At 36.8% G+C, this 11,284-nt stretch overlaps 2 protein-coding genes and 1 pseudogene across 4 annotated transcripts; 1 reads left to right on the plus strand and 2 right to left on the minus strand.

Moving 5' to 3' along the window:
• Positions 1–3,309: 3,309 nt before the first annotated feature.
• Positions 3,310–7,016, plus strand: LOC117915340 (heat shock 70 kDa protein 8-like). Of its 3 annotated transcripts, none has more exons than XM_034830897.1 (3): positions 3,310–3,416; positions 4,385–4,433; positions 4,920–7,016. In XM_034830897.1, exon 3 carries the CDS (start codon positions 4,922–4,924, stop codon positions 6,644–6,646), a length of 1,725 nt encoding a protein of 574 aa, XP_034686788.1. In that variant the 5' UTR covers positions 3,310–3,416; positions 4,385–4,433; positions 4,920–4,921; the 3' UTR covers positions 6,647–7,016. The 3 variants fall into 3 exon arrangements, with proteins under 3 accessions (XP_034686788.1, XP_034686787.1, XP_034686786.1); XM_034830896.1 differs by having other exon boundaries at positions 4,385–4,413; XM_034830895.1 differs by lacking the exon at positions 4,385–4,433.
• Positions 7,017–8,991: 1,975 nt separating this feature from the next.
• Positions 8,992–10,575, minus strand: LOC117914039. Its single transcript, XM_034829198.1, has 2 exons — positions 10,262–10,575; positions 8,992–10,076 (listed from the first exon to the last, which is right to left on the minus strand). Exon 2 carries the CDS (start codon positions 9,983–9,985, stop codon positions 9,083–9,085), a length of 903 nt encoding a protein of 300 aa, XP_034685089.1. The 5' UTR covers positions 9,986–10,076; positions 10,262–10,575; the 3' UTR covers positions 8,992–9,082.
• Positions 10,576–11,225: 650 nt separating this feature from the next.
• LOC117914475 overlaps positions 11,226–11,284 on the minus strand; it is a 2,050-nt pseudogene continuing 1,991 nt past the window's right edge.

Raw genomic sequence — 11,284 nt, forward strand, 5'->3', positions numbered from 1 at the left:
TTTTATATATATATATATTATATATATATATATATATATATATATGTATTTTTTAAAATAAAAACTGTTCTCTAAAATAGTTATCAAACATGCCCTTAAATTTATTTATTTATTTAAAAAATTAAAAGATGAGGATGATATTAGTTTTGGCTCCTATTACCTTTTACATCCCGATTTGCTTTACTAAACAAAAGGCTATCAACCATATCAATAAAATATATGTATATATCAATAAAATATATGTATATATTAATGCTTTGCAGTATATCATTACATAAAAAATTTAGGTCTAAATACATTTTTTGAAAGAATAAATTCATAACACTTAACATAATATATTAGATTAATTATATAAATGAATCACCTGAGAAAAATTAGACATTAGAACTCATGAAAATGCATATGTATATTATCAAGAATATATATATATATTATATATATATATATATATATATATATATATATGAAGAAATTGGCCTTCATTTAAAAAATAAAATTAATGGGTGAAAGAGTTTTAGAAGGATAAAAGCATAGAAGACAAATGTGAATAGAAGAAAAAGAAGTGAAAGTCTATTTTCACCATTATTGGCTACAATGACATAGAGGTGTTAATCCTTTATCTCCTCGTATCCTAAATGCATAAATGGAGTTATTTTAACATCACAAATTTCACTATGATATCATACTTAAGTTTGATATTTCTTCATAAATTAGTTGATGACACTCATAAATTTGGTTGCTAACTATTTCATTGTATATTATTTAAAATGTAAATGTGTTTTATCTTTTTTCTAGTTTGGTAAACAAGCAATGTGTTAGGTATCATAAAAAATTTAACCTCTTGTTGTATGAAAGAACCAGAATCCGATCTTTATGGATCGAACAATGGATCACCGTGGTTTACTAAGGGATCAAGTTTATCCATATTTTCATTTATTTCATGTTCATCTTGTTGGACGATTAAAACAAACTTATCTTTATCTCATTTCGTCTCCATTCATGATAGATAGGCATTTTAGTTACCATCTCCTATTTGTTCTTATAGGAATAAAGAATTATTTTACATGAGTCTCATTTCATAAGGACTCGTGAAATTTAAAATATCATTATAGGGTGGAGGACCATAAGCATACATTTGTTTAAGGTTTTCATCTTCCAATGAGGATGAGGATGAACCAAGTATCAATGACTTGCTAGTTCATTTTTGGCTATATATAGATAATTAACTTGAAACTAACACAAGGAAATTTTGTTACTCAAAATATTCTTCATTTTCCTTATCCTTCCTTTTCTTGGCAACTCATGTGTATTTGTCCATAGGAGACATAAAATTCAATGGTAGAGAGTTATTACGCTTATTCGTGAGGTTGCAAAGTGGAAGTTCTATGGAAGAACTTGTTGAAAAATTGTTGCTCCAACATTGCCCTTAACAAAATCCAATCTATTATTATGCTAAAACGTAATATAAATTGACAGACCTAAAATTTTTTAGTTTATTCATACTTATATAACCTAATCCAATTATTTAGCATGTGTCAAAACAACCTTATGTTGATGAAATAAAATTCAAACTAAATCCAACCTTGATAAACAACATATTGTCATCTCAGCCTAACTTCTAGAATAATCCACTAGTACTAACAACTATCTATTATGGGTGTACAGTATGCAACCCTATTTTACTCTATTTAGATATGGTGTATTGCACATTGTAAATTGATATAAATATATAATGTCACAAGCTCATGTATAGGGTGGTTTTTCAGTTCATTATCTAGAACTTTCATGGTATTAGAGCTTCTAGGATTTTCTCTACAACCAAACACGAAGATGACTTTTTCTTTCACTGCATCTACTCCAATATCCATTCAAACTTCTCTTCCCAATTTATTTCATCCTTTATAGGTACTAAATCACACTTTGCCTATAAAATTAGGCAAATAGAATTATATTCTTTGGCGTTCATAAATGGAAAATGTGATTTATGCTAATGGATTTGAAGAATTTGTGGAAGGGTTGAAACCATGCCCTTCTAAGATAGATGGATTTGATGCGACAAAACTAGATCGAAATCATCATTTAGAGGAGATTTGATCTTATGATCCTTAGTTAGATATATTCATCATCACTCCTGATATTATGACAAAGATCATGGGACATACAACCTCACATTCTACTTGGAATGCATTGGAAGAAAAATTCCTACCTCCTCAAAGGCACGTAATATGCAACAACGATTGCAGTTCCAAACACTGAAGAAAGCATCTTTGACTATGATGGAGTATATTCTAATGAAGAGTATTGTTGATAGTCTTGCTGCTATTTCCAAACCTGTAATGGAGCGTGACCACGTACTGCAGCTTCTTGGAGGATTAGGTCCTGAATATAATTCTTTGGTTGCTTCCAGAATTCAAATCCTAATGCACAATTTTCTAGTGGAAATCATCGTGGTAAAACTAATTCCAATACCAGTTGTAATCCAGGAGGATGAGGCCACAACTTCAGCAAGCCATAGTGACAACTCTACAGAAAGTTTTGGTCGCACAGTCCATATTTGATACTATTGTTTTGATAGAAATTACCAACGGCAAGACATTGCTTCTCTTTCTTCTACGAAAAATGAATAGTCTGAAACCTTGTTTCTTAACTTTGGAGCAACACATCTCATGTCTTAAAGAGTGTTGGCAATCTATCTGATGTTAATATTTTTCATTATGAAATAAATATATGGAATTAATTGTATTTAGTCAAAACCTCATAAAAGATTAACGAAATTAACTCATGAGAGTTATTATAAAATAAATATAAGGCGTCGGATGAGATAAGAAAATTCAAGTTCAACCTCTTAGAATAAAATTTGAATATGAAAGAATTAGAATTAAATTTTTGTGTTTAGACGATTTGATTGATGAAAGTTTGAATGATACTAGTATAATTTTTTTAAAAAAAAAAAAAAGTTTAATCTTTAGATTTAAAGAACAAGTCAAAATTTATATTCTTTGAGATGTCTAAAAGGGGGGACAGCTTGAAGTGAAATAATTTATTTTCTTGCCTTTAGCATATCTACACTAAAATTAACCCTCATTTACAAATTTGGTGAACTTTCCTATAAAGCCATCCAGCCTTTCTGGGCCTAGATGGGCTTGAAATTCAAACGGATATAGAAAATACCACATCATGGGCCTAAAGCCCAATTTGGGCCGCGCTGACACTTGTCGCTTCGAACTGGCTGGTCGCGCCACGTAGCCGCATGGTGTCTCTGGAGCCTTCTGGCAGTAACTTTGGAAACTGTTTCTCCCCCTTCTGGGACGGTCTAGAATTTGGTTTCGGACTATTAGTCTCTCCACTTTCCTCGTCTTTGATATCACTGCTCGTCTAATTCACTCTTCCGCTGCTCACTGCTGTCTCTCTTAACGGTAAGGTTCCTTCCATTGCCGCTTTTCAACGCGTTTAATTAGTTCACTACCGTGTTAAATGTTGATGCGATTGTATTAGCTTGCTTCTAGTTTTGATTGCTTATGGACTTGTACTGTAAGAGAAGCATTTTTCTTATTTTTCTTGGTTCTTCAAATCATCACCCATGATCTTAATCATCATTCCTGCTACTGGGTCGGTCCTGTTATCGCTTATTGATGTAAGTATGAGTTGCTGAGTTGCATTTCTGTACATTCAGTTTTTCGGGGTTTGGTGTTTGAGTCACAAAGAGTTCTTTTTAACTAGTACATCCATTTTCTTGTATTGATCTTGGTTTCTTGAGATGGGTCGCCCTGGTTGTGTTGATCTTCGTTTCTAGAGTTGGGTTGCCCGGTTTGATGGATATTTGATTAGTTTTGAGCTAGTTTGTGTTTTTTGGTGGGGGAGGGATATTCTTTGTGACATTTTATGTTGTTTATGAAATTTGGTGAAAATATAAATCATTTTTCCTTATTCATGCGAGTAGAAAGGGTGGGTGTCATGCAAATGTTAAATCTATTGATTGCTGACAAAGATGCCTTAGAGGTGTTTGTTGGAGAACCCACAAGAACCCTACTATATTGAACTTCAAGTTGTAGAAGCTGAGCAGAGCCTAATTTGGTGTTGGATTATACATGTATCTCCATCCAGGCTGAGGCTTAGGACCTGGGACATCATCCTTCTAGCCAAATTTTGTTAAATGGAATACTTTCTGAGCTCTTTTAGGTACCAAGTCTGTGTTATTAGCAGCATGTCAGCTTATCAAAGTATTAATTTTTTACTGTCATCCTTCTAACTAAAACATATTTACATATTTTATCTCACGTGTCTAAGATACATCACCCTGTTTGAATTCATAAATCACATCTTCACAACCAAATGTTGCAGCAATCAATTTGTTAAGTGCTTTCTCATTTTTCTGATTTTGTAGTCATTGGAGGTGGAGTTTGCAAAGCCAAGGTACTTGAACAACTCCTGAGGTGGTGATATTATTTCAGTTATGGATGAATGGTTGTGTTTGGATCATCTGATGAATAATTTACTTTCTGCTATATATTGGGCATGGGAGTGACTTCTAATGCTTATGTATATTATTCCCAGAAATTTCCACAGTGTAACTAAAATCACAGAGCTTGTGTCCTATGGATTTGTTCAAGATCTTTAATTTTTCTGAAGGGTTTTTCTCAAAAATTGTTCTCACTACAATTTGATTCTCATTGATATGATGAACTTCTATTTCATGAAGGTTTAAAGAAGTATGAGATTGGAAAAGAAAACTTAGTAAATATTAATGTAGATAATTGACGGGATTCTTTTTTAAAGATGGGTAGAGAGACCATAAAATCCCAATATTTCTTTTATTTATGATATGATGGTACTATATACCTTGTAATTTTCTGGTTCTGCCATGTTTTATTTGCTTGTGATTGTCCATCATTTTCTTCATTAAATAATGTCAAATGCAGGAATGGCTGAACAAGCATACACTGTGGCATCTGATAGTGAAACAACTGGAGAGGAAAAGATTTCCTCAGCTTTCCCAGAAATTGCAATTGGAATTGACATTGGCACTTCACAATGCAGTGTTGCAGTCTGGAATGGCACCCAGGTGGAGCTCCTTAAGAACACTAGAAACCAGAAGATGATGAGATCATATGTCACCTTCAAAGATGAAATTCCTTCAGGTGGTGTCAGCAACCAAGTCTCTAATGAGCTTGACATCTTATCTGGAGCTGCAATTTTCAACATGAAACGCCTAATTGGTAGAGTTGACACTGATCCAGTTGTTCATGCAAGCAAAAGCCTCCCATTTTTGGTACATACAATGAACATTGGGATTCGGCCATTTATTGCAGCCTTGGTGAACAATGTATGGAGAGCTACCACTCCGGAAGAAGTTCTTGCAATATTTTTAGTGGAATTGAGAACCATGGCTGAAGAACAACTTAAACGTCCCATAAGAAATGTTGTTTTAACTGTTCCAGTTTCATTCAACCGGTTCCAACTGACACGAATTGAGCGAGCCTGTGCCATGGCTGGCCTCCATGTCCTCAGATTGATGCCCGAACCAACTGCTGTAGCACTGCTTTATGCACAGCAGCAACAACAGACTATACATGAGAATATGGGCAGCGGAAATGAGAAGGTTGCTCTCATTTTTAATATGGGTGCAGGATATTGTGATGTAGCTATAACAGCTACAGCAGGGGGAATTTCACAGATAAAAGCCTTATCAGGGACCACCATGGGAGGAGAAGACATGCTTCAGAATTTGATGAATCATCTCGTGCCAAATTCAGAGTCTTTCTTCTTCAACCATGGAATTAACGATATCAAATCGATAGGGTTGCTTAGAGTAGCAGCTCAGGATGCAATTCACAAACTCTCTTACCAAACTTCTGTTCAAGTTGAGGTTGACTTGGGAAATGGGTTAAAAATAAGTAAGGTTGTGAGTCGGGTGGAATTTGAGGAATTGAATCATGATGTGTTTGAGAAATGTCGAAGCCTCATAATCCAGTGCCTGCATGATGCAAAGGTGGAAGTAGAGGATGTGAGTGATGTAATACTCGTTGGTGGGTGTTCCCAAATTCCAATGATTAGGAATGTCGTCAAGGATATCTGTAAGGGAAGAGAAATATATGCAGGGATGAATTCAATGGAAGCTGCTGTTACTGGAGCAGCATTGGAAGGAGCAGTTGCTTCAGGTATTAGTGATCCTTTTGGCAATCTGGACTTGCTAACTATTCAAGCTACCCCTCTTAGCATTGGGATTCGAGCTGATGGAAACAACGTTGTTCACATCATAAATCGGAACACCACAATTCCAGCACGCAAGGAGCTGGTTTTCTCTACTGCTCATGACAACCAAACTGAGGCACTGATTGTTGTTTATGAAGGTGAGGGGAAAAAGGTAGAAGAGAACCACCTGTTGGGTTTTTTCAAGATTACCAGGATTCCTCCTCTCCCCAAAGGTGTTCCAGAGATTAATGTCTGCATGGACATTGATGCTTCAAATGTATTGAGGGTTTTGGCGGGGGTGGTGCTGCCAGGGAACAAACAACTAGTGACTCCCTTCATGGAAGTCAGGATGCCAACCGTTGACGATGGCCATGGCTGGTGTGCTGAAGCTATTCATAAAACTCATGGATCGACTCTAGACCTGGTTACATTGTGGAAGAAGGTAATGGAGTAACATGTAATAGAGGGTGACTGTAATGCTTAAGGTTTTGGCCCTGTGGTGAATTCTAAACAGAAACAATTGTCATGATAAATGTTTTAATCAAGATGCCAGTGTGTACGTAGTATTAGGAGTGTAAGACAGACTTGTGTGTTGTCATGATACGTTGGAAAAACAAAAAAAAATGCATGGTGAATGGAATTCAATGGTGTTCTGGTTGTCAGTGGTAGCAAAGGTATTTGCTAGAAAATCTGAAAGTCTGATTGTTGTTGGAGTTAGAGTCTATAACTAGGGAGTTTTTTTTTCTTTTTTTATCTTTCCTTATTCTATAACCCAAGTGCAAACCCCTTGCAACTATATGTTATGTGAGAATAATTGGTAACCATTTGGTTACAGTGTCATGGAATTTTCTAGCATTCCAGAGCTATGGTTTCCTAGGCCGCAATGAACACTAGTTCACGAGCAAACCGAGGGCGTGGGAAAGCTGTGGTAGGTGCTTTTTGTGGGATACAGATGGATGTCTGCAAGGTGTTTTGATATGATCCTTTCGCTGATTATTCCATACTGGTAGAACCCATCACAATCTTGAAAAAGGGTGTGAGCATCTTTATAGCTGCATAGAGGGTGGAATGTAATGATCTCCATGAGTAGGCAAGTAAAGCAGATTGAATTGCGCTTGTTTAACTTGAGCAACTGAACTAATCAGATGTTCTTCTTCTCAAGAAGTTTGAGAGGACAATTTAAGATTGCAAGAAGCAGCCTGCTTACCCACGCTATAAAATTTTCATTAAACGCCCAAACATGCCCACAGGTCCCTTCTTTGCCACCATTAAACAAGTTATACCCTTTTGGTCTTATTTTACTTGGAAAGGGTAGTGAGTTAGGTGGTTGGGAGTTGTGGGGAGAAATCTATTTCTGTGTAATTTTGCAAATGACAGCTTTTGACATTTGGAAGTGTAGGTGGTTCAGAGGCCACTGCTATAATGGTTGCTTTGTTTAACAGCATAGCATTACAAAGTAGACAGTCAATAATATATAATTTGCCCTTGATGATAAGACATCAATCTTGAAAAGTTTGGAGGGTATAAGCCTCTGCAGCATAATTTTCATTTTTCTCTCCTTGGACCAGCAGTAACCATGGTAGTACTTCCCCTCAAAAGAAATATTATGCCTTAAAAACCACATCCTGGCCCAGCCATAACTCTTTACAACTAAACCAGGGCTTCTAGGAAATATTAGACATTTCTTTTGTAATACCAGCCTGGAATCCTGAGTTTTCCTGACCATGTTTCACTCAGGTATCTATCACTAATATGTTTTCTTATTTCGAAATTAGTCAACCATGGACTAGAAAAGATGGATTCTCATTTATGCATACAAATTCATTGCACCCAAAGGGTCACGATTTTCAATCGAAGTGTATGGGGATGGAGGGGCAGGAATCTGAAAGATGGGTTCAATTATGCATACAAATTCATTGTCCCAAAGGATCAATCCATGTTCAGTCCAAATGCTTGGAGAGGGAGGGGAAGGGCAACGTGAACCTGAAAGGTATGTTCATCCATTCATACAAATTTATTGCCCTCAAGGACCAAAGTAGATTCAATCAAAATGCTTGGGGAGAGAGCAAGATAGAGGGAATCACTACTCCATAAAGGACACCCACAAAAGACAATGATACAATGAAAATCAGCAGAGAGCAACTGAAGTAGAGAACTGATTTTCAATTACAAGTCTACAGCAGGGTTAACATTGAGCCCTTCTCTATTTTCCGTGTCATGAATGAACTTGTTGACATATTCTAGAAGACCCTTAATAAATGGGCCTCACTACTGATAATGGCATACGTTTATTATACATGAGAGCTACATATTTTGTATTTTGCTATGATGTGATTGCATGACAGATTCACCAAACCAGTAGCAGACTAAGAAATATGAACACCCTTTTCCATTACAAGCACAATTTTCATACTGAGTAATCTAAACCTGCTGCTACAAAGATAAAATATAACCCCATAGATGTTTATCTAGCATCAACCAAAAGAATGAGCATTTTATCTAGTTGTGCAAGGAAAAAACTTCTCTGACCTTGAGACAGGGGTTAGCCACTCCAGAGACAGAGCATGTTGATAAAATGTGCAAACATTTAGAGTGAGGAACAAAGTGATACAAAGTCATTTACTTATTCATCATTCCCATGAAGAATTTTAAATACAGGAAGACAATAGCCTATTGAGTTTGGTGCAACAATCAACTAGAATTCTTTCCCTTTTTTTTTCTTTTAATTAGGTATAGAAATCAATCCGAGTGAATTACATGAAGTGGGCAAAAGAGGAGTTGCTCTACCATACCTGCTTATATACAAGAGTCCATGTAATTCAAGCATGTCATTTATAAAATCTTCACTCAGAAATATTAGTTTTGCACTCAACTGAGAAACAACATACATCTACTCATTCTTCCAAGCATACAAAATCAGTGAAAAACCAAGACCTTGTAATTTAAACTCCCTGAAATTCTGTGAGCAAGGCGAAAGCAAGGCAGAGGAATCAAAGAATGGTTGGCTTGACCACAACTTCTCAGCTGAGGAGCAAGTTTGGAACATGAAAACTGCATTTCCGACACTTGGACCAAACAGCCAATTATGGACATCCCAGAAAACTTCTACCGGGAGCCCATCAATTAAGATGGTCTGATTTCCCCGAAACTTCCATCGGAGGTGCTTCACCTGCATAACCATCTTACTATCTATGCGGATGGCGAGGAAGGGGTCGTCTGTACCAACTGTGTCACACTCAATTGATAGATTATGATTCTGGCCATTGTCCCAAAATTGAGCCTTAGTGCCATACAACTTCTTTCCAAAAATGTGTTCCTTCTTGCTAACGAAGATGGCATTGTAAAAACCAGGTGTGGCATTAGTCTTTTTGAATGCTTCTTTCCTCATATCCCCGAGAAGTAGAACCATCTCTCCATTAAACACCACTGCCAAATAGAAGCCCTCCAATGGCTCAGGCCCAGATCCGAATTTGGCCAAAGAGAGATCCCAATATGTGTCGACTTGAATAGAATTAATCTCAAAACTCTTAGACCCTTTTCTTTTGGCGAACAGCCATGGCTTTATGTCAAATTTACAGAGACACTGATTCATCCAATCATCGATTTCAACGCTAAGGCACTGACCCACCAGATTTTTGCTCCATGTAATTATGATCAAGCAAGATTTGCCTCCTAATTTACATGAATAAACGCATGTAACCAAATTTTGAGCAGTACTCCTAGAGACACCTGAAGAAGTAGAATCAGCTACTTGGACCCCATTTTCACCAAAACAAGATGGGAAGTCTCTCATACTGACACGAGGAAAAACCCAAGATCTCCCTGTTTCTCAGCACACTGAATCACAATTTGGCCCCCTCTTCTGCTGCTGCAGCATCAATGCTCTGTTTGGTTACCCAGAAAACCAAGGAAAAGAAAGGGAAAATCAACTCTGGGTGCAGCATTCTTTCTTCGATTTGGGAACCAAAAAAAACAAGAGAAAATCTGCGGTTTCTCGGCAAACAAAAGGAATCTAATGAAATAAAAAGGGTAAAGAGGCCTAACAAAGTAAAGAAGAAGCGCATCGTACCCGAACGGAAATCAAAAGAGAAGTGAAGAACCCCATGCCGTGTTCCAGATGGCCCGGAAAGAATCTGGTGGTGGACTCAAGTAAGGGCTTGGCTTGATGGGAAAGGGAGATGGGTATTTGTGATGCCCGCTTTCAAAGTCCCAGGAATCAACAGTGTTAAGGAAAGGACAAGGGAACTATGGGCATAGTTGCGGAATATAAATGAAGGGTAGTGAATGTTGGGCAAAGTTTGGGGAAACGGACAAGAATTTCACTCTCACTCACTCACCTTTCACACTGTTGCTTCTTTCATTCCCTTAGGCATACGTCCAATGCCCCATGGAGCTTGATCAGATTATGAGTCCATCTAATGGTATTCAAACTCTCTACTCATTGCCTGCCCGTTAAAAATCCCACAGTTTTTCTCCTTTTTTCTCTTTTCAAGAACCTCTTTATATATCCATTTCAAGTTATAATATATATTTAAAAAAAAAAAAATTGCAACCAAAAACAAATCAATTTTGGACCCAAGAGGTAGCTCTCTACTCTGCATGTTAACATACAAGTATGGAATCGACCATACTCCTCCTAATGATATTTGGCTTAGTAAAAACTTCTCTTTCCAAGTCAAAAGTGGTCATGCAAGACAGAGAAATATAGAATTCCATTGAATTATCAGTAATCCAACCCCATATCAATTATCATTACCTATTTTAATTATTTTACTTATATGCTAACAAGAAAAGTTGCAAGTGAAAGCTGTCGTGCAATGAAAGCAACTAGCTTTATAAGCCCTTTTGCCTTTGTGGCCTTGCCCTCTTTATGAATCAGACAATCAGTATATATGCATAATTGTGTTCTCTTTCTCATTCCACTAGCAGCTCCAAATTATATGCATGAATGCATTTCTGTTGGGTCTAAAGACCAAATCCCCCTTTTTCAACCTCAATCCCAGATATCCACTTAAGACATGCCCGCCATATTGCTATGTGGAAAAGTAGAAGTGGAAGTTGCCTTCCATGTTACTTTTAGTGAAGCTACATG

Source organism: Vitis riparia, chromosome 5 (assembly GCF_004353265.1).
Source record: "Vitis riparia cultivar Riparia Gloire de Montpellier isolate 1030 chromosome 5, EGFV_Vit.rip_1.0, whole genome shotgun sequence".
NCBI classification, from domain to species: Eukaryota; Viridiplantae; Streptophyta; class Magnoliopsida; order Vitales; family Vitaceae; genus Vitis; species Vitis riparia.